The following is a 22466-nucleotide window of genomic DNA, read 5'->3' as shown; positions in this document are numbered from 1 at the left end:
TTCAATGATGAAGATACACAATTGCGATAATTATGTTTGCAAATATAAATCTCATCTTGGATTGATATCAACAAAATGTGAATGTTGTTTTGACTAAAATGTCATAACAGACAGCAATTTGTTTCAATTATTTACACATTTTTCAATTAGACGTCATAGTCAACCATGTTTTCATGATTTTAAAGTAAGATGTTGAAAAAATTCAGCATTTATCTGTAAACATTTATTGTTATCAGAGGTAAAGTTCATCAACCAGAAAAAAACAAACAAATTACTAATGATGGAGGGTAAACATCAAGTTGCACCTAAACTCTGGTTTGGGTAAACATTTGGGTTTTTGTCTTTTGTTAACTTGACTGCTTATTACATTTACATTGCTATAACAATGAGCAAATGATTAGTCAAAAGGGTTAACTTGTAAAAATGTAACCAAGCAAGTCAGACGATGTAAGATGGCAACCAGAGGCTGCAAAGTTGCCTTATGATTGATTGAACTGATACAATCGTTATTTAACTAATTAGTTTGACGTAAATGAACAGCTAAGACATTTTAAAGTTAAATGTTAACTTGTCAACTATTGATAATCACCGATGATTAACAATTTCAAAGCAATGAATACAATCAACTGAAACAACTAATTGAAGTTGCATTGACTGTGTGCGTAACTCGAGTTCACTTTACAAGCTTTTTTTCCCAACTCATTGATTCTTATCTCTAATGAACCATTCGGCTGATTAGTTAAATTGTATTCAAGGGTCAGTAAAATGGTTGTTAATTGTTCACTTAAAGATCAATTTGAATATCTTAGGTCAACTGGCTTTAGTTAACCCAATGTAAGGACAAACAAAATGGAAGCATTTTTTCAATATCTTTTGGGTTCTCTTTACGTTAACTAATATAATTGAAAATGAAAACAAAAGATTTTTCATCAATTTACTTGCCACTTCTCTTTCTCTCTCTTTCTCACTCTGTCTAAATTATCTTCTCTTTCTTTCAATCCCTGTTTTGTCACCCATTTTAACTGTCTACATTTGCTTGTCATCATCATAAAATCATCATTCTCATCATCCATCCCCTTGGTAACATGCTCAACAGCAGCTTCCATAGTGAGTGAACATTATCAGTTATCAGTAACTGTGGTTCTTTAATTTCTGATGTGTTTTTTTTCTTCCTTTGAGTGTTGATGTATTTTTATTTATAAATACAGATATTAAATGTCATCTTAATTCAGTTTTCAACACAACCTCGAAATAATAGTTATTAATAACCAACTTTATACTTAACCAACAATCTACCTTGTTAATTTAATTACAGTTTTGGTCTTCTTCTGCTTCTACTGTTTTCACTTTTTTGAAGCTTTCTCTCTTCAATACTTAAATTAATTGTCCTAACCTCAACATTTTTTGATTCTTTTTGCTATTACAATTGCAATAATTTGATTTTATAATTCTGGTTTATCAACAGTGCTGGATATTTCAATAATTTTGTTTTCGAATTGTGAATCTTTCTCGTTTTACTCTTGTGTTTGATATAAACGAGACCAACTTTACATTCCATTCACAGAAGCTCAATTGATTATTTACCTGTCTACGTTTATTTTGCCAACCGTCTCTTTCATTGTCAAGGTTCCTCTGGCTATTTGGATTCATTACCTTTTGTCCTCTCTGACTCACTCTGGTTGTCTTACGCTTCTTTTTCCTCTGACTGGTTTTCTGGTTCAAACTGGTTAATCCAGGAATCAATACTATTTATTTTTGGTAAATCAACGAAACTCGCTTATTTCAATCAAAGCTTTTGGACAAAATTATCATTTAAAAATATTATGGCCACTGTTACCATGTCACAAGCTCATTCAAATTACTCGACAACCAGTTCATCAAACCAGCCAAATTACAATGAAAATGATTTATCATCAAAATTTGGTCGTATCAAGTTCTCAGATGGACCAACCCTCATTGTTTGTGACATTGACAATGATGGATGTAATAATGCTTTGAAAAGATCAAATGAAGATGGTGCAATGATGATGATGATTACAGCATCAACATCCAAAACAGCAGCAGCTAAAACACCAGCAACACCAAGTAACATTACCGGTGGAAATGCGTCTACACCATCTTTGAAGGAAGCAATTGAACGGTCACCATCAACATCTTCACTCAGTGTACCAACCATTGATGTGGATGAGAAAAGGCCACCTCTTCCAGACGAAACCATGATGATTGACGATGCACTATGAACCAACGATTCATACCAACTCAAAATACGATGAAAAACAACATTGTGATAACCATTTTTTTTCTCTTCTTTTTCTTTCTTTCTTCCTTTTCCTTGTATTCATGAAAGAAGCAAAACACGTATAAATATGTCTCCAGGAAATGAGCAACTTGAATCAACACCAATGAAATGTTTAATCATAAACATTTCTCTCAATCTCTCTTAATTGTTCATTTTCAGTTGATAGTCCGAGCCAAAATTGATTTACTTGCAAATATTAGATCAATTGTTGTTTTGCTGCATTCATCCTCCTTTTTTTTGTATCACCAGCAAATTGTCAAATTAACTCATTTTTCTGGTTTCCTAACAAATCTATTTTTCTCTTGATTCTGTCCCACTCTGGGTTTCAGTAAACCTTTAAGGTGCTCTTGTAATCATTCTCATGGCTATTATTATCATTATCATCATGTTGTTAATCAACTATTTGTACAAATGCTAATTCACTTGCTGATAATGCGTTGAAGCAACACACAGATGTAATAGATTTTACAATGTAATTTCGCAAGTTAGTAAATTAAGACAATATTGTATACTTTCTCGTCATCATTTTAGATAATGTGAAAGTCATTACTTAATTGTAGACCTAATTTAGGTGAAGTGTTTTCTTAAATTCACATATAAATATATAAATTAATATACATTCATAATGTTATCCTAAATTGATCAGTAAACCTAATTTCTTTGGGATAACCTTTTTTCAGTAAAAACAAAAAGCGAAATGTATTAGATTATTCTTGCACAAGGCAACTTGTTCTTGTAATTGAAATAAATTTATTGGAATTTTGGTGAAAAAACACACAATTGAATCTCTTTTCTTTCCAATTCTCCAGATTAACAGTGTTTAACCATTACCAGTTTTTGGTTGATTGACCTAACCAAAGATTCGAAGTCTCAAGAGCTCAATGACAATGGATGATTAAATTAACCAATTCTCAGTGAATTATCCTCCACAATTACAATCCTACAACAATAATGAAGTCTGTCTACCTTCAAATCTGGGTGGATTCTTGATTTATAAATCATTAGCATAACCGATTAATGACCTTGCAAGTGTTCATCAAAAACCAATATTATTATTAATGAAAACCATCATCATCGCCATTATCATAGTTAATGATAAGTTTACAAGTGAAGTCACTAGATTTGATTAACTTGAAAAGGGATTAAGAAATTTCATCGCCAAGGTTCATTATCTATTATTTGAATGTTAATCAAGATCCGTTGAAATATGGTTTGAAGAAGAAGAAGACAAAAATCTGAATCATTTACAGTAAATTTCATGATGAACGAGATGATTGTTGGGATGAAGATGAGTAAAACTAAAAGACTGATTGATAGTTTTTACGTCAACTGAAATGATGCTAATCTAAAATAAACTTTTGACGTTAATCCTTACCCTTTTTTTTCATCTCATAAATTGCTTCAACACACACTTTTTTTGGTGAAGCACAATTTTTACAAAAGGAAAGATAAAAACTATCAACTAATTAGCAATTAACTTCAGGTGTTTCCCTTTCAGCATTCAATTTAATTTACTTCCTAACAATGAATTTCGGTTGTTGGTTGATTTTAGGTTCAATTTGATCGACCATTTTTTTCAATAATCACGTTCATGAAGGGATTAATTGATTAACATATTTCAACTCTGATTCTGACCAAGGTAGCTCAACCTTCAATTGGTTCATGGTCAATGTCATCTTCATTTGTCAATTCATTTGTCCATTTTATCATCCTATCAAGTAGCAACTTGGTTTAGCATAACAATTACATTTATCAAGGAGATTATTGCTGAGTTTTCTGCCATCTCATCCATTTCAGTGTATCAACACTTCTCAGGAAAATGTTTATCCATAAATTTAATACTAACCATTAATACTGATGAAATAAATCATTGGGAAAAAATAAAACACTTTCTCGGTTAGGATAAAAATAGTTGAAGACAGTAATTTGCTGAGATCAATTACTTTAACTGAATTTGCTATGAAAGTGCGACAATTTGATCAAAGTAAATTTCAAGAAATTAATGAAAGCGATTGATTACGTCAGTAAAATTGTTTTCTCACTGGATTAACAATTAGAAGAGTTTGACATGCAAAGATTGTTAGTTGAATTTTTTGATGATATTCATTTGAACAGCTCGGATTCGTAATCAACAATGATAGTTTAATTGGATTTAACTGGATTTACTTCTAAAATTGAAAAAAAGGCAAACAAACTAACACACAATTAAAGCTGATTGAAGGACTGACATAAATACAAATGAAATGATAGAAATGAACAAAATTATTACAATAAATAATCAGATGGAAAAAAACAGAGCAAAAAAGAAACAGAAAAATAACTACATTATTTTCACTATTTATAAATGAGGTTCATAATTGACAGGCAAATGTTATCGATCAATTATTGTAAGATGATGAAGATTTGATAATGATTTGATACAGGATTGAATGAGCGTTAAATTGTTTAAAAAATGGTCGTCCCATAGATGGCCAGTTTGCTTGACTGTTATATCATTATTATTATCACCATAATTATTTTGTAGGCAACAATATTTCAAAATGATTAAACTGGATAATTGTAATTTTATAACAGATGCAGGTTTTATCAAGAACATTATAACAAATGAAATTTGTGTTGATAGCTGGTCCATGAAGATTGCCCTTCGTTGATACTTAAAATTCAGTTTGTTCACGGATTGGACTTTTCTAGGACAAGGTTATCCAAAAACAGGTTCAGCAAAAAAGTTCACTTTGATCTGTCCTAAATAGTCTCATCAATTTAGCGGTTCATTTCGGAAGTTACAATTTTCATCAAAATAGTGAAACGAGTCAGCCAACTTGAATCATCTGCAATCAAATTTGACGATTTGTATTTTACACAAAGAGGTTGGATTTACTTTTTTTAATGATCGCTTGATTTTTCATGTTATCAGGTTGAATGTTGCTGGTGATGTTGAATTGATAGGTAAAGAAATTTATTCACAAATTGATCCAATAACTGGTGACTTTGTTTACTTTCTGTTTTTTGTCCACATCGCTCTTAATAAATGCTGTTGATGCATCAGATGGATGTTAATGATAGGAGTTGAGTGCTTTCTTTTCATGTAAGTTGATATGATGAATAGAATGAAGAATTGGACCGAATTGTGTTTCAAGTGATTTATGAAATTGGGTCAATTGAAGCTTGGAAATTCGCAATGGTTTTCCCTCTTTTTCCATTTCTCACTTTCATCTCTCTTTTAAACTTCCAAGTTCCAAAATGAAATTCACAAAGATAGAAATCAATCCTGGTGTGAACTTGGAATAATTTGTTCCTCAGATTATAATGTAAAATAAGGGACAAAGTAGGATACGATGATGCAAAAATGGTGATAAAGAGAGTAACTGTAATAATTGGAACTGATGATGTTGATGAAGATGTAAAAAAACATGATGATAATGATGAAAGGCATCCCAATGGATGATGTTTACAAACTTAATTGTTGGCAAAATTCCAAGGTTTAAATGTTAACTGTATTCTGGTTTCAGGGTGAATATGGATGAGTCAAAATGGATCAACAGATACGCCACGATTCAACTTGATTCACCTTAGTCTTTATATTTTTGTATTGTTATCAGTATAGTCACCATCATTTACAATTTACTTGATTTCTTCATTTCATTTATTTTACTTTGTTTTTCCTCAATTGATTTGGATTAAATTACTCTGTAAAAAAATAAAAAAAAGAATAATGAATAATAATTCTCAACGAAAGAACAATGTTAAATTGTTATTGTCTAATTCTGTATTTTTTATGCAATTTATACTAATTATAGAACTATTTTTGTAAATATTTCTAATTGAAACAAGATTCAAACGAAGGTCAATTCAACAGTTTGACTGTCCTTAGTAAATCTTGTTTTCTTTCACCTTGTTTGGCTGAATGAAAAACTCATAACTATTAAATTGAATCAAACTATTTAAATTTAAAAAATCCTTTACTCTGACCTTCGTTAAACTTGTTTTATTTGTTGTGTGTAGTATACAGAAGAAAATGTTAGTAATAATGAGAGGAGAAAAGGTATGATTTTGGAAAGACTAAGAAAAATGGTTTTGAATGCTTTGTGTAAACTATAGATTTTCACCTTGGACTGGAAAGGTCACTGATCACTTTATGGACATTTCCCTGCGTCATTTGTGGTCAAATTTGCTCTTTTTTATTTCTCAATCAGCTTTTCTTTCTTTGTCCTTATTTACACTTATCAGTTTTTAATTTGTTTTGATTATTTGTTTTGGTTTGCATTTTCTTCGTTAACTTTTCTTCGAGGAAACGCTCTAACTGTGAAATTATTAGGCACCGGTATAGTTATCGGCATCGGTACCACACCTGTTCTCACACCTCCTCCTTCTGTCCTAGTTGGATGAGAGAAGGTTTGAAAGAAAGAAAGAAGAAGATGAAATAGGAGAGAGAAAGAAATAAATAAAAGTAAGTGAAAGAGCTATAAAGGGCAATTAAGCTGGCAAAAGGTGAAATTGAGAACAAAACAAAGAAATTATGAGAATCAATCGATAGGTACAATTTAAATCTGAAGGAATGGTTATTAAGAAATGTGAATAATAATTTCAAGTGGCCTTATTAATGAAGTTTTGTTTTGCTTGTATTGATAGTCTGATATAAAATAATGAAAATTTAATCAAAAATTGTACTTGAACGCAAATTCCTTTTGGTGAGGGGTGCAGGTATCAATTCTCCTGCCGTTGCTCCCATCATCCCAGCACCGTTTGGAGGAATGAATCCTGATACTGTTGTGCTACTACTTGGTATTGGGATCGGACCGGTACTAAATAAGGATGGACGATGATTGTAAACCATTGGGATGGGTCGAAGGTCAAGTGGTATATTTCTATTTTCAGGATCGTGTAGAACATGCTGTTGTAAGAGTGAACGATCAAGATGACGATCGCCTTCAGGGTTGCTAGATCCAATAACACCATCTCCAGTGCTACTAACACCGACACTAACTCCGACGCCAACACCAGCTCCGACTCCAACGTGACTTCCAGCTGTTCCGACGCCTCCTCCTACTTCACCTCCACTGACATTGCCAGATTCACCTTGTTCTTCTTTACCATTTTGAGGACGATTTCTACCCTAAAGAACGAAAAAAATTAACAAAGTGAATCAGTAAAAAATGAGAAACAAATAGTAAAGAAAATGAATAAATTCAACTTACGAATTTAAGAAGATTCCAGTCAAATATATAATCATATGTAAATCCTTGCCTATGAAATAAATTTCTTAACAGTTGCCTTAGATAAGAATAATCTGGTTTATCCTCGAATTTGAGTTTCCGGCAGTAGTTCAGGTATGTGGCGAACTCTGAAGGAAATCCCCGACAAAGGTCATCAACTGGTGTAGTTAATTTTTTCTCACTTATTCGCTCATACTTTTGGCGTTTGGTTGCTGCTCTCAAGCCTTGCCAAGGAAGGCTACCTCTGTTAAAATACATGAGAACATAACCAAGAGATTCAAGATCATCCCGTCGACTTTGTTCTGATGGAAAAAAAATTATTATCATTAGCCATTGCTCCTTAATTGAACAACTTTGCTGTTTCTTACCAATTCCTAAATGTGTATTGATACTAGCATAACGGGCAGTTCCAGTTAAATTTTTATTTTCACGATAAGGTATATGTTGATGGGATCTATTGTCGCGATATTTCTTGGCAAGGCCAAAGTCAATAATATATACAAGATTTCCTTTCTTCCCGAGGCCCATGAGGAAATTATCTGGCTTTATATCTCTGTGTATAAAACTTTTAGCATGGATAAATTCTATTCTATGAATCTATTTTAAAAAATAAAAACATGAAAAGAAAAAAAAGTAAACCGTTAATTAGCAATACAATAAAAAAGAAGAAGGAGGTGAATATGAAAAAACGTAAACAAAACACACCAATTGATCCGCGAGTAGGAGTACAGTCTTTAAACTAAATTTTCGATTACAAAAGTTGAACAAATCTTCTAAACTTGGACCTAACAATTCCATAACCATCACATTATAATCCCCTTCTGAGCCGCACCATTTGATAGAAGGTATTCCGACTGTTAGAAGAAAGAGAAAGAGACAGAGAAAGAGAAATAAAGAAAAAAAAGATGTTGAAAAAAGAAAGGCAAGAAAGGTGTTTCGCCTTGACAGAAGGAACTGGTAAGGTGAGGGAAACATTTATATTGGGCAATGGCCTCTAAATGAAAATAAAATGAAGAATGGATTGTAATTACTTACCTCCTCCATACATCATCCGGTATATTTTACTTTCTATGTGCAGTTGAGGATGCTTTGTCTTAAGGCATTCTAATTTGATTGCAACTTCTTCTCCAGTTGCTATATTGGTACCTACAGGTGACCATTGACGTAACCGTTAACACAATTGGAAGTAGGAAACGAAGAAAGAAAGGGACGAAGAAGGAAAGAAAGAAAGATTGAATTAATGAATGAGTAAATGAGTGAATAAAGGGAAAGATGGAAGTAAAGAATAGGTACTTACCGAGATAAATATCACCAAAAGAGCCTGATCCAATTTTACGACCAAGCCTATATTTATTTCCTACTCTTAATTCCATTATTTGGATTTTTGTTTCCTATTTAACCGTAAATGTAGTTTAAAGATGATTTTGTGAGTTAGAAATCAATATTTTATGAAAAAACTTAACTAAGTCAATTGTTGATTAAAGAAATAAAAAAAATTTGGTGAAATTCAAAGAGTAATGTAATAAGAGACGTCACGAGATGATCTCAGCTTCAGTTTGAGATTTATTTCTCCGGTTCACAATCAGAAGGCGCTTTTAGTGAAATTTGTGCTAAAAAAATGAAATCAAAAATATTAAACTAAATACAATCAAACAATCCAATGTTTAATAAGTATTTTTAACTGGCTCTTTGGTTGGACAAATCAAAGGGCTTTTGAATGCCAGCGTCATCTGAGAGTGAACTGGGTAATAAATCTCGGCATGAACCTTTCAAGCTGAGATGGTTAGCTTATAGAATAGCTAGTAACCAGTAACCATCAAATCCAATCTTCACAGTTATAAAAGCCAAATAATCGCACGGTTATGATTTCTTCAGCGTCATCTAGCGATGAATAGGATAACTTCGATCAAAACATTTGGTATTGTAACTGAATCCGAGATCCGATCCCATTTCTGGCTTTCATTTTAATTCAACTTGAGAGTTCAATTGAAGGACAGTTCCAATAAAACGGATTAAAAATCAAAATTGTTGGCCTGTTTTAATTCAGACCAATGGCTGAAACAATCGGTGAGTATTTAATTCTTTAACTATCCTATTATACCATAGTTATGATGCCATAATATACAAATCATTTTCTATATTTAATATTTGTTTTTTTATTTCACTTATTGTTAGATGATGATTATGCTTACTGCCCAAACTGGCGAGAAGCACATTATAACATGGCCCGATTAGGACCCCGTTATCATCCATTGGACGTTTTTACAAAGTTTGATGATCATCGTAAACCAATTGATAAATACATTTATGGTACTGGAGTAGGTGCTGCTTGTGGGTTTTCCGCTATGGCCATAGGTCAATATGCTTCTGGTAAACCCGTGTTTTCTCAGATTTATCGACATGCAGCTGGTATATTGATTGGTTTCATTGGTGGATACTTTGTTGTTAAGTATTCTATCAAAAGAGCTACGCTTGAACAATCTAGATTGATGCATTATATTCAGTCTCGTCCTGAATATTTTCCACCAATAGGTAAATTTGCACCAACATGGTTTCTTTGGAAAACAATTAATTGATCTTTCTTTATCAAATTTTCAGATAGGTACAAATACAAAGACACATTAGGAGCCCATCGCTTGGTCAGGATTCTCCGTTAATTAGGCTATACTCTGTAATATATTGACGAATTATTCGTATGGTGATTAAATAAATTATAAATCATGATTTAAACAAATTAACAATTTAAAAAATCTTTTAATTACTGCATCTTATTCAAGCTACATTGAAAATGAGAAAAAATTAATTTTCTCTTGAATTTAAAGATATTTTTTTCAATTTGTATTGTAAAATGGGTAAAATTGGATCATCTTCAGTTGGTGAAGGATTGAGATGTTTAAGAGGTCCTGTGGATTGAGCTGATGAACTATTAGAGTCAATTCCAGAGCGTTGATAAAACGAAAATGTTTTATTGATGTGTTTTTCGAGCACGTTTGTTTGCAGTTTGCCATTTTTTTCCAAAAGTTCTTTCGGAATGTTAGCGAATTTGTCAAGACTTGACTTTTTCTCTTTTTTCTGGGTTTTTTCAAAATCAAGCGATTGTTTTGACCCACCAGATTGCATCTGTGGCTGTTCGACAAGTGTCTGAACACCAGAATCGATCGTTAAACTGGATTTCTTAAAATCGTCAATTTTTGAATATTCAATTGAATATTTTTCACTTGCAAATTTTCCACTTGCATATTTTTCACTTGAATATTTTTTCAACAAATAATCTTCACAAACATTGTGAATGTCCGAAAGAACATTTTTAAACAAATTATAGTCCAAACTCTGCTTACCACAAATTATTTTGCGCCATTGTTGGCTCAAAATAGATTTGGTGTGGCTTGAAATCGTTTTATCGAACCAAGAATATTTAAATATCTCATCAATGATGGCGGAGGCAGTAAGAAACATTTCACCATTGGCACTTTTATCTGATTCAAATTCATAAAGAATTTGGAATCCTTCCAGTATATAACTAAATTCAATTAATTTTAAGTAATTTGATGCATTCATTGTCAAATTTAAAAAAACTTATAAAAAAAATCTATTAAAAAAATCAATATTTGAAAAGAAAAACTTTTGACAAAATTATAAATTGAAAATACTATTCATTGCTGTATCCTCTCGCAGGAGACCATATGTTGTGTACTCAATTTATACCAAATAGATGGAGCTGTAGTACCGATGCATTTTATAGTCCCACTGAAGGACAGTTTCAATAAAACTGATTAAAATTGATGAATTAATTTAATTCAGACTAATGGCTGAAACAATTGGTGAGTATTTAATTCTTTAACTATCCTTAACTATCCTGTTATACCATAGTTATGATTCAATAATTTATAAATCATTTTCTATATTTAATATTTGTTTTTTTATTTCACTTAATGTTAGATGATGATTATGCTTATTGCCCAAACTGGCGAGAAGCACATTATAACATGGCCCGATTAGGACCCCGATATCATCCATTGGACGTTTTTACAAAGTTTGATGATCACCGCAAACCAATTGATAAATATATTTATGGTACTGGAGTAGGTGCTGCTTGTGGTTTTTCCGCTATGGCAATAGGTCAATATGCTTCTGGTAAACCCGTGTTTTCTCAGATTTATCGACATGCAGCTGGTATTTTGATTGGTTTCATTGGTGGATACTTTGTTGTTAAGTATTCTATCAAAAGAGCTACGCTTGAACAATCTAGACTGATGCATTATATTCAGTCTCGTCCTGAATATTTTCCACCAATAGGTAAATTTGCATCAACATGGTTTCTTTGGAAAACAATTAATTGATCTTTCTTTATCAAATTTTCAGATAGGTACAAATACAAAGACACATTGGGAGCCCATCGCTTGGTCAGGATCCTCCGTTAATTTTAATTGATTCTGTTGAATATGTTGCCTAACTAGAATTGTAAATGAAAATAAATAGTGTTTAATGAATTTTAATTCGTGCGTTTGGTTTTTCTCACGAAAATTGAAAAATTTGGAATATGCATAATATTGGTGAATTGTTTTCTTAGTGTGATTAATAATATTGAATTGCAAGTTTCTTGAGATTACGGAAAAAACGAATTTTATCGATTGATGATTGACATTAGAGCAAGACAAGTATGATAGGTTAAAAAAATATGAGAAATCGCATAGTTCTGTGAAAGGATAGTTTCAATCAGAAAAACTCAGCAGAACTTGCTGCAGGAAAACTACATGAAAAAAATTCAATGATTTTCCTTTTTGATATTTTTCCGAATTTGCCTCTCTTTGGTTATTAGAAGATGGCCCCTTTATGATGTTTATATTTTCTTTGATATGAGTTTTTAACCAATTTAAATGTTCACTTTTTTGGTTTTGTTTTTGTTTTTTTCCTATTGTGATTAATTGGATTTTCAAAAATAAATAAATTTTAAATCCTTGAACTGTTCAGCATCAGCATTAAATTCACGTGTAATCTTACTGAAACATTTTCCCTTTTACTCTCACACTCTCACTCTCTCCTCTTAGTATTTTGACTATTTTTTGCTTTTTCTTTCACTCTCTATCATCATCATCATGTCATCAACAAAGCAAGCTATGATGGACAATAAATTGATTAAATTTAAGAAATTAATTTATCAAGATGAGGTTACAGATTTAAATGAATTGCGTTCAATGGCATGGGCAGGTGTACCACCATCAGTTCGTCATGTAACGTGGAAATTATTATTAGGCTATCTTCCTGTTGTAAGGGAAAAAAGGGCTGCAGCTTTGGCACGTAAAAGATCTGATTATCAACATTATGTTGAACAATATTACAATAATAATCGATGCCCAGATGATGAAATTTGGAGACAGATTCACATTGATATACCTCGAATGCAACCTTTGGTTTCAATTTTTCAACAAGAAATTGTTCAAAGAATATTTCAACGGATACTTTATATCTATTCTATTCGTCACCCAGCTTCAGGCTATGTTCAAGGAATGAATGACCTTGTGATACCTTTCTTTGTTGTTTACTTGTCCGAATTTATGCCAACACATTCATTATCGGAATTGGATCATGTAAATGTATCAACTCTTTCTGAAGAAGTGTTACAAGGGGTAGAAGCAGATTCCTTTTGGTCTTTAAACAAATTATTGGATTCCATTCAGGATAATTATACTTTTGCTCAACCTGGAATACAAAGTTTAGTTCACCTTCTTTCTCGAGTAATGTCTCGTATCGATTCTAAACTTCACAATCATCTATCCAGTAATAATGTCAACTATCTACTATTCTCTTTCCGTTGGATGAATAATCTCCTCATCCGTGAACTGCCTTTACGTTGTATAATTCGCCTTTGGGACACTTATTTGGCTGAAGGAGCTTTGACCTCGTCTACCGCCAATGTTTCTAGTTCATCTACAGGTTCCACTCTAACGTCCAGTCTCTTAGAATCGTCTAATTTAACCATTACCAATAACTCTCTTGGTAATGGATCACCATTTGCAGCATCTTTTCACCTTTACGTTTGTGCTGCCTTCCTACGATATTGGTCTAAAAATTTACTTCAAGAAAATGATTTTCAAGGACTCATACTGTATCTTCAAAATTTACCTACTTTTCACTGGGGAGACAATGAAGTTGAGTTATTGGTAGCCGATGCATACTCATTGAAAGAAACATTTACTCCCAATCATCTTCTTTCATCATGAATCCGATTGTTTGAATTTCCGTTTCGAGAAAATTGGTACTCAACTAGCAATCAACACATTAATGCAAATGGTGAGTTTATTTATTTTTTCTCTTGTCTTTTCTTTGTTTTTACATGTTTAAATACGAATAAATTGTATGAATTAAATACGAATTGAGTGATTTGTTTCATTCTCTTCTGTATTCATTGAATTTTCTACGTATTACAATCTTTTCATCTTTTTCTCTAACTCGGCCTTTCGCTGCTCGTCTCAGCTAAATATCATTTTTTAACAGTTTTCTGTTTTCTGTTTTCCTTTCAGCTGGAAAAGGCCTTCATTCTCTCAATATTTTGGTTCCTTTTAGTTACTTTTCTGCTCACCATAAATTGATCTGTTGATTCTCATTATCTTAGCTTGAAATAATCAAGGCTACAGTAAAAAGAGCTATCTAAAGAGAAGAAAAGATACAATTCGCAACCGGAAGAATTTCAATGCCTTTCTTTTGCTATAAATTAATCAATTGATGAAGTTGATGCTACTGTACATATTGCTGATGGTGATGATTATATTGTTTATAATGAAGGTAATGGTGAAGCTGATAACCAACTAAAAGTCTATTATTTTGCCGCGCTTCTAATGTTGTGAATAATAAGCCAAACGAAACACATCATCCATAATGTTTTCCACCCTAACTTTCCTATTATTATCTAATATAACCAACTATCAAAAGAATGAATAAAGACCACGGATGGATTCGTGTTTTTCCCGGAAGAATAATGATTAAGATTAAAGAGAATAAAGATCAAATGAACAAGCATCATTTGAAAGTTCATTCTCATATTCTGGTGTTGATATTAAATTTGATCACATTGAAAGATCATCGTTCTGGTTATACGCTTTGGTTAAACTTGACCGAGAAAATTATTTCAATCAAAAGACTCACCACCTAAAATAAACTGCAAGAATACAATAAAAAAGTTCAATCAAATTTCCACAGCAAGAGATGCAACTTTTCTGGAGAAAGGACAACAATCATCTTTAATGCTCTTCATTAATACCATCATCTTCCTTCTGATAATCATAATCATCACCATGAACATAATCATTACCACCATTGTCATAATCATCATAAGTCCAACATCAATGAAAAAGAAATCCGAATCTTTTTATTTCTCTCTTTTTGCTGCTCTTCTGAATAACCTTACTGTACTCTGTACAAGCTCAATAATTGATCATCATTATTACCATTATTATTTTTCCCGTTTATTGTTATTAGCTTATAGCTATACACTTTTTCTTGGTTACCTAATTAACCTTATAAACAATCTCAATATAATCATATTTTGTTCTGTCTTTTTTTTCGGTGGTGTATAAATCAAAACTAAAACAATTTGGAGAGAGAGAGCCTTGGGGTCAGTTGCTGATGTCCATTGACAATGAATGAAATATTTTAACATGTGATTTAACATGAAAACAACTATCCTTAAAGGCAAATAATCAGCAAAATAATATTTAAAGCAATTATAAACAACAAGAGGTAAAGAAACTGTGAGAAAGATGAAATAAGATGTGTCAAGATGGTAAAGCCTTAGAGGACAAACGTTTTCATTAGATATTGGCGAGCCGTGAAGATCATAAAGCCGTGTTACATTCAGTTCCGTACATTAACAACAATCTTTCTTTCCACCTTTAGCTCTCTCTTTCTCTTTCTTTGTCTTGATTTATCATCTTCTTGTTACATCTTCAAAGGTACCTGAGGCTGACTTTAAATTTTGCTATTTTGACTCATTTTTCTTCCCTTCTCATTACCTAAATCTCTTTACTCTCAGTCTTTTCCCACAGAGTCATGATTAAACACGTTACACCATTGAAACAAACATGGCGACGTTTACTTCTTCCTCACCTTATCACCTTGTTATTCACCTTTACTTTTTAACCGCAATCTTGTCCACCATTGAGAGTAAAATAGATTCAACCGAAATCTTTGGTCCTTTACCAACAACACCACAACCTGATCATCAGTCGTCCTCTTCATCAAATCCAAAAACACCATTGAATTCATCCATTGACACTTTATCCTCACCAAGCTCCTATGAGAGTAAACCGTTTTCATTAAGAAACATTTTCTCCTCATTTAAGTCGCACAAAAATTTTTCTTCCTCACTTTTACCAACTTACCTTTCCTCAAATCGTCACCATCCTTCCCGTCAAGAGACTCCAATCTCTGATTTTGCCGTCTCTCATCCACTCATCAGTGATGCAAATGCTCGTATTCCATTGTATCTTTACAATCCCGGATTGGCTCGTAAAATTGGCTTAAGTACACTTCTAATGACTAGTGTTATTTACGGATTAACCATTTTACCCGCCATTTACGCTGTTACTGGTAATCTACCTTTACCTTCAGGTAAATAAAAAATTCTTATCCAATCAATGTTTCAAAAGTAAAAAATGTTGCCAATCAAAGAAAAGCAACTTTTAGTCAACAGACAATTTATTTACAGAGACACCGTAAAAGTAGCTACCAAGACTTATACGCGCCTCATTTGAAATGTACTTCAAATTATTAGTGTTTATCAGCAATTAAAGGTTTACTGGGCCAACTCAAGGTTAAACATCGTGCATACTTCATTTTAGTTGAAAGGTCTCTTTACTTTCCATTTCTCTCCGACCATAAGCATGTAAGAAAATCTTAGAAAGTCATCCGAAATAGCATGTTCCTACTCCATAAATCCCTTAATGAGCTAATCCTAATCTTTGATCTTTGGTTATTTGAACTTCAACTTTATTTTAACTATTTTAAACTCAAATCAAAGTCCCTTGTGATTTCCTTCCGACACTAATCCAAAGCAAATCTCAAGTTATTTTCCAAACAGGCCAAAAGATATTCCAACAACAGCCACAAAAACACCAAAAATCACAAATTATTGTAAAAAAGTGTTTTTAACACTCGAGACTTATATTCAGGTGTTTAGTCGCTTTATGGCAATACATGAACTCATTACCAGTTTTGGTGTCTCCATCTAGTGGCTCTTAATTTAGTAAAGATGCATATTAATCTTTAACCATTTTGTTGCTCAATCAAAACCATTCTCATCATCATCCAATAACACTTTCAAAGATAATAATCTTCACATTTATATAATAAGATCAGATAAAAGCCATTCTCAACTGTTCATTAATACAAGAACCACTTAAGGTGAAAAGCCAAGTGTATCTTCACAGGCAAATGTCGCCTTCATCTCCAACTTGTCGATCCATTTCTTGGGAAATCAAATCACGTATTAATGTGCAATAATCAGTTGTTACCTGGTCATCACATTTAAATGATTGAAAAAGATGGTTAAAGTTGAATATTGACCAGCAATTTAATCGTGTCACTCATCTTACCTCATCTCATCTTATCTTCTTATAATTTAGATGCAAACTCAATTTTGAAAGCTGTACGACAATCTCCAGTAGCAAGAATAAACTGTAAGATGAAACAAAAGGTAAAATAATTACCTATGAAACTCTCAGCTATTTACCAGAAAATGTAAAACAATAATCTGAAATAATTCATCTAATGATATTATAATAATGATGAGAAACAGTAATTGCTATTTGTTTATCATTTCATTTCTTGTAAAAGATTATTTATTTATTTTATCAAAGGTAAACATATTTGTATCCCCAATAATGACTATCATTATAATAATAATAATCGTAAAAATAATAATGTTAAACTTAATATCGATTGGAATCTCTAGAGAATCATGAGATTTCCATCATGAGAGTATAACAATGAATTGGTGAAGAAAATTTGATGAAAAAAATGATGAAAACAGTTTCTCCAGATTTCTCCATGTTGTTGAAACGAAAGAAAAGGCAAAAATCTGAATTGACCAACATTGATCAATCGTCATTTTTATCGTTCGATTTCAAGACCAACTGATTAATCTAATTAATTTAAGTTGTTTCATAGGAATCAACTTTTCTTCAATTTGCTTTCATATTCAATCCTCTCATCTTGTTTACTGTCACCAGAACAACACCAAAACCTTGATTCAATCATTTTCATTGTTACCTTTTCTGAGCAACCTTTCCAATCAACACTTTTAGTCTTCAGTTGAGAATTGATAAGCTCAGGTAACAATCAATTGAGTAACCTTTCCTAGGCATTTAATAGTAAAAAGTAAAGTGCAAATTGAACCTTTTGTTACCTTAAATGGACTCAATAACTGTTTGCTCAGTTTTACCTTTAATCATTTGTATTAACAGTTAATGAGCAAATAACAAGGAAACCTTTGTTACTTAGCATTCAATGTTAACCTCATTAAGCCATTTATTGTTCACATCAAACCCAAGTTATTAACCTTGACTTTAACCGGTAAACTGTCAATTGGTAGGATTACCTTAGGTAAATAGAAGAGCATTTTGATGACAGAATTTCGAGTTGAAACCAAAAATTAACTTTAAAGTAACTAAACATTTGGAAACATCATGAAAGTAACGAAATTTAATCAAGATTGATGATCATTGCAACAATCCTTTTTGCAAAAATTATGAAATTTTCCAATCTCTTCATTGTTCCTTAATTTATCCACTTTTCAATCACAGCAGCATTCTGATGAATTCACTCATGTTATCTTATAATGTAAGACCAATGAGTTGAGATTGCATTTTTAATTGAATCAAGGTTCTTTTGTTTGAATAACTAAGGTTCAAAGACAGTTTGATCAGGGAAATGTGCAAGTTTTTTGTTCACTTTACTGTCAGGGAAGAAGTTGAAATTTAATCAGTAAATAAGGGAAAATCAAGGAATTAGTAAATTATTCGTTTGTTTTTTTCCTAATTGTTGGTTACTCTTTGCTAGATGAACCAGAAAATTTAATCAAATGCAATGTCTTGGCAACAGTTGAATGCATTGTTTTTGCTGAATCCACTGTCATGTAAGATTATTTGAATAATCATTTTGGTTGAAATTATGTAACAAAATGATTCGCATTTATAATTGGATTCTTTACTGATCAAGTTAATCCAAATGATGATGGAAATTAAATTGAACACAAAAGAGAAACAAAAGCCTGAGGATATTTCACTATCATTTGCCTTCATAATCTTTCGGGTTAACCAGAAAACCAATTTGGTTAGAGAAATGTGATGAAAAGTTTGCCAAAAGAAAAATGTAATTGATTGATTGTGAATCAAGTGTGATATTTTGTTAACTTTTGCTAACTAAAGGTTGAAATCGGCATTTTGATTAACCAAAAATCGATTGAGGAAAATGATTGAAATGGTTTCTAGATTATCATTACATTTCCATTGATCAAACAGAAAATAATATTTTGACAAATTAATAGTACCAATGGAGGGCTCAATGAAATTCATCAACACTATTGATAGAGTTTTGGGTCTCAATGGAATTGTTAGTCGCATCAGAAAGTTCTGTCGTTTTTTTACTAATGACTTTTACTTCGATTTTAAAAAGTGCGACTTAATCAATTGACTCAATAATTTCAGATGAACATGGGTATCAGTTAAATATTAATGAAAAAGTAGTTAAAGATACCAGAACTTATTGATATTTCTGTTGAAAAAAATAAAAGTCAAAAAGTTGTTCAAATTTGAGTTTTCATCTGAATCACCTTAACATGCAGCCTACTGAATTTGACCAGATTCATTATCCGATTATAAGTGTCTAACATGCGATTTAGCAACAGCTATAGTAGCCCAACCTTGATAATATTTAGAACTCAATTAACTAGGATGACCTTTGAAGACATTTTACCATGAAAGATGCAAAACTCATGGAAAGAAATTCTTATGAGAAAAATTTCAACCAATTTGTCTACATTTGAATGTTTCGTTCGAAATGGAGTTTCATCTAACTCCAAGTCTACATATTTTCACTGTTTCCAGACACTTTATAATTCTTAATTTCTTTTAATATCATGTCTCACTTCTTATTGTGACAATAATTCAGCAAGAATTTGTTCAATATAAAGATGGAAAAGAGACAAAAGGATAGAGAATGAATCAAGACGGAATATCTTCTTCTTCCCTTCCCTTCTCCTTCCAATTGAAATAAATCTCAGGAAGTTGATAAGATGAAAATAACTTGATCACATGAAAAGACTTGAAGAACAAGAGAAAATGAATTTGACGATAATTCCTGTCGGAATGTTAACCTTGTCACTGATCTCCGTTTTTTCATCAAAAAGCCTTTTTACCCATTTACTTAACATTCACTTTTTCTTGTCTAATGTCAACATTTTCTTTGTCTTTTTATCCTTTCGTTTTCTGTTATTTTACTTGTGTATTCCTTGTCCTGAGAAATGTTTCACTTTGATTTTCGTGTAACATTGAAATAACTTGATAACTTTCAATGGTTCACTGATTTGATATTTTACTGTTTATCATCCGTTCAACATTCTTATCAGTTGTTTACTCATCATTATCCTTGAAATGTTGCCTTAAATTGTCTGACAATCAGGAAAACAATTGATTTTATCCACAAAATTTGATTCCATTCCTTCCCAGCCATTATTGACATTATCTTGAACATTATTTTACATCATGAACCTCTGAACAGATTATTGAAGCAATTGATATGAAAAGCTAAACCTTCAACAGACGAAAAAAATACAAAAATTTTAATTCCATCATTGATTGTTTGTCAATCTTTGGTTAGCACAAAAATTTGATTTGTATATTAATTTTTTGACATTTTCCAATCAAAAAGTGTTCCAATTGATAAATCCTTTCATGATCCATCTGAAATTGATGAAAATATATTTTGCTTTTCTCGAGTTTCTGTCCTTTTGTTTTCATTGGCAGACTGGTGAAGGTTGCAACAAGAAAACTTTTCAATCCAAAAATTGTTGAACCACAAATCAGTTGAATCTAATTTGTTGTCATTCCATCATTTTTCCTCTTCAACTGTTTTCTCCAGGTTTCATGAGCAGCCTGACTGGAGGTAAGCGACGTAAACGATCCTTTTACCTTGGGACTCCCTGGGAGTTGCCATTATTTGATAAGCCAACAACGGAAAAGTTTTTGGCTCTTTTGGAGGCAACATTGGAGGTTCGTAAAGTAAACTCGGTAACCTGTAAGAGGCAGCATTTATGCAAAGTTTACCAATGGGCTTTGAAGAGTGAAGACAAACCGTTGACATTGAGCACCTTTGAAAGAGCCTTGGTCAATATATTTGGGTAAGCAATGTTGGACAATCCAAGCGAGAGAAAACAGAATTGATTTATTTATCTTTTCCAGTTTATTTGAACAAGAATAACTTTTAATTAGTTGACTTCTTTTCTAATTCCAATTGTTCCTCATGTTTTCAGGGTTGCAGCCGAAAGACGTGGTTTACATGTAAAACTGGTTCCAGCAGTAAAACTTTACTCTGAAGCTGCTTTGGTTGCCTTAACGGGATCAAATTGTACTCTAATCTATCCTTGTACTGAAACTATAAATTACAGTAAAGCTTCAAGACTATTTTGATATCAATCGAGAATCGATAATTCATCGATCTTTGCACATAACGACAACGACTCAAAGCGACCTGGAATGGCATCAAAAGTTGGGAAAACACTTTAAACCAATTTTTCTGTTGATCAATCTTGCAATCTCAATCTTTTTAACCTTTTTTTTGCTTAAAACCAAATAAATGTTTTATTTTTGCATTGAAAACGATTCTTCAAAATCCTTCAACAATCAAATCTATTATTGATCATCAATTGGTTCATTTGAACAGTTAGGAAATGATGAAAATGGTGAAAATGTTGCAAAACGATGAATTAATTTGTTCATTTTGTTGAAATTGATTTGTAAATAACTTGTAATGAAATATTGATGCTCAATTTTGTTGATGCAAATTTCATCTCAATTGGGACTGGAAATGTTTGATCAAATATCGAAATTAATTCTCTTTAATTTTAAAGTTCAAAGTTTTTTTTCATTAAATTACTCGTCATATTTGCTATCAGGCAATATTGAATTAATATCTTGAATTTTGTTGCTTTAATTAAATGACTTTTCAAACTTGTACGCCTCAGCTTCGACTGACATTTAAAGTTTTCACAAAACAAATCAGTCTCTAGTTTCGTTACCTTAGGCTAACAACTAAATATAATGTCTGTTGTTAACTCACATTAATTTTCACCATTTTCATTTATTCTGTTTCTTTTTCTGCAAAATTGCATTTCCATTCTGAAGAGTTTCATTTCAAGATGACAACAAGATTGAAATTTTTTCCTTCATTTTGTGAAGAATCAACGAGAGAGAAAAATCTTAATGATAACAATAGAGAAATCATTTCGAAGTTCATTCTTTTTCAAATCTTGTATTCAATATTTTGAAACCTTTCATTCGTCTTTATATTCAGATCTGCGTCATTTCATTCTACCTTTTGCTTCGGGCTTTGAGATGGCTTTTACTTTTACACGAAAAATCTGTCTTTACATAAAGAATTCTTGAAAGAAATCACGTTTTTCCTTTGATCTTCGAACAATAAAAAGCCTGAAAGAAAAGTCGAGTCGGATACATTCATTGCTCTAGCATTGAAAATTAAACGCAAATTTCGAGAGTCAAAGTTCGGAGTTCTTCAGGCTACTCGAGTTATAAATCAAATGTTTTCGACTTTGCATAAACTCTGCTCAAAACATAAATCCAAACTATTAAGCAATAGTAACTATTAATATAATAGCGAAAACTCTTGTTTGCATTTTCCTTTTAACAAGAAATATGAAGTTGCAATGATTTTCTAAATCATTT

At 31.9% G+C, this 22466-nt stretch overlaps 6 protein-coding genes and 1 long non-coding RNA gene across 11 annotated transcripts; 5 read left to right on the top strand and 2 right to left on the bottom strand.

The window, feature by feature from the left end:
- The first annotated feature begins 844 nt into the window (after positions 1-844).
- Positions 845-2918, top strand: LOC149093686 (uncharacterized). Its single transcript, XM_089267372.1, has one exon. The coding sequence runs from the start codon at positions 1824-1826 to the stop codon at positions 2238-2240; it is 417 nt and encodes a 138-aa protein (XP_089123498.1). The 5' UTR covers positions 845-1823; the 3' UTR covers positions 2241-2918.
- Positions 2919-4420: 1502 nt separating this feature from the next.
- Positions 4421-9061, bottom strand: LOC107363510 (casein kinase I). 5 transcript variants are annotated; one of them, XR_016198624.1, is made up of 8 exons: positions 8810-9061; positions 8548-8658; positions 8218-8366; positions 7881-8109; positions 7495-7814; positions 6968-7412; positions 6406-6673; positions 4421-5986 (listed from the first exon to the last, which is right to left on the bottom strand). XR_016198624.1 is itself a non-coding variant. In XM_015930747.3 (7 exons), the coding sequence occupies exons 1-7, from the start codon at positions 8883-8885 to the stop codon at positions 5982-5984; spliced, it is 1335 nt and encodes a 444-aa protein (XP_015786233.1). In that variant the 5' UTR covers positions 8886-9061; the 3' UTR covers positions 4421-5981. The 5 variants fall into 5 exon arrangements, 3 of the variants coding, with proteins under 3 accessions (XP_015786233.1, XP_015786232.1, XP_015786231.1); XR_016198623.1 differs by having other exon boundaries at positions 6406-6668; XM_015930747.3 differs by lacking the exon at positions 6406-6673.
- A 428-nt stretch (positions 9062-9489) lies between these two features.
- Positions 9490-10353, top strand: LOC149093685 (uncharacterized). Its single transcript, XM_089267371.1, has 3 exons — positions 9490-9579; positions 9688-10044; positions 10111-10353. Exons 1-3 carry the CDS (start codon positions 9564-9566, stop codon positions 10167-10169), a joined length of 432 nt encoding a protein of 143 aa, XP_089123497.1. The 5' UTR covers positions 9490-9563; the 3' UTR covers positions 10170-10353.
- Positions 10354-11260: 907 nt separating this feature from the next.
- Positions 11261-12008, top strand: LOC107363512 (NADH dehydrogenase (ubiquinone) B14.5 B subunit). Its single transcript, XM_015930751.3, has 3 exons — positions 11261-11333; positions 11452-11808; positions 11875-12008. Exons 1-3 carry the CDS (start codon positions 11318-11320, stop codon positions 11931-11933), a joined length of 432 nt encoding a protein of 143 aa, XP_015786237.1. The 5' UTR covers positions 11261-11317; the 3' UTR covers positions 11934-12008.
- Positions 12009-12362: 354 nt separating this feature from the next.
- Positions 12363-15048, top strand: LOC149093684 (TBC1 domain family member 22B-like). Its single transcript, XM_089267369.1, has 2 exons — positions 12363-13803; positions 14034-15048. The coding sequence occupies exon 1, from the start codon at positions 12609-12611 to the stop codon at positions 13731-13733; it is 1125 nt and encodes a 374-aa protein (XP_089123495.1). The 5' UTR covers positions 12363-12608; the 3' UTR covers positions 13734-13803; positions 14034-15048.
- Positions 15049-15500: 452 nt separating this feature from the next.
- LOC149093683 (uncharacterized) lies at positions 15501-16030 on the bottom strand. Its single transcript, XR_016198625.1, has 2 exons — positions 15891-16030; positions 15501-15802 (listed from the first exon to the last, which is right to left on the bottom strand). It is a non-coding gene; the product is annotated as an uncharacterized LOC149093683 (long non-coding RNA).
- On the top strand, positions 15591-21383 carry LOC107363511 (uncharacterized). Its single transcript, XM_025161106.2, has 3 exons — positions 15591-16119; positions 20647-20905; positions 21038-21383. The coding sequence occupies exons 1-3, from the start codon at positions 15591-15593 to the stop codon at positions 21192-21194; spliced, it is 945 nt and encodes a 314-aa protein (XP_025016874.2). The 3' UTR covers positions 21195-21383.
- Positions 21384-22466: the final 1083 nt, after the last annotated feature.

This window comes from Tetranychus urticae, chromosome 2, assembly GCF_039701765.1.
Source record: "Tetranychus urticae isolate SD_2017Ah chromosome 2, NJAU_TeUrti_SD_1.0, whole genome shotgun sequence".
Classification (NCBI taxonomy): Eukaryota; Metazoa; Arthropoda; class Arachnida; order Trombidiformes; family Tetranychidae; genus Tetranychus; species Tetranychus urticae.
Note: the sequence above shows the minus strand (reverse complement) of the source record. Positions and strands in the feature narration are given on the sequence as shown.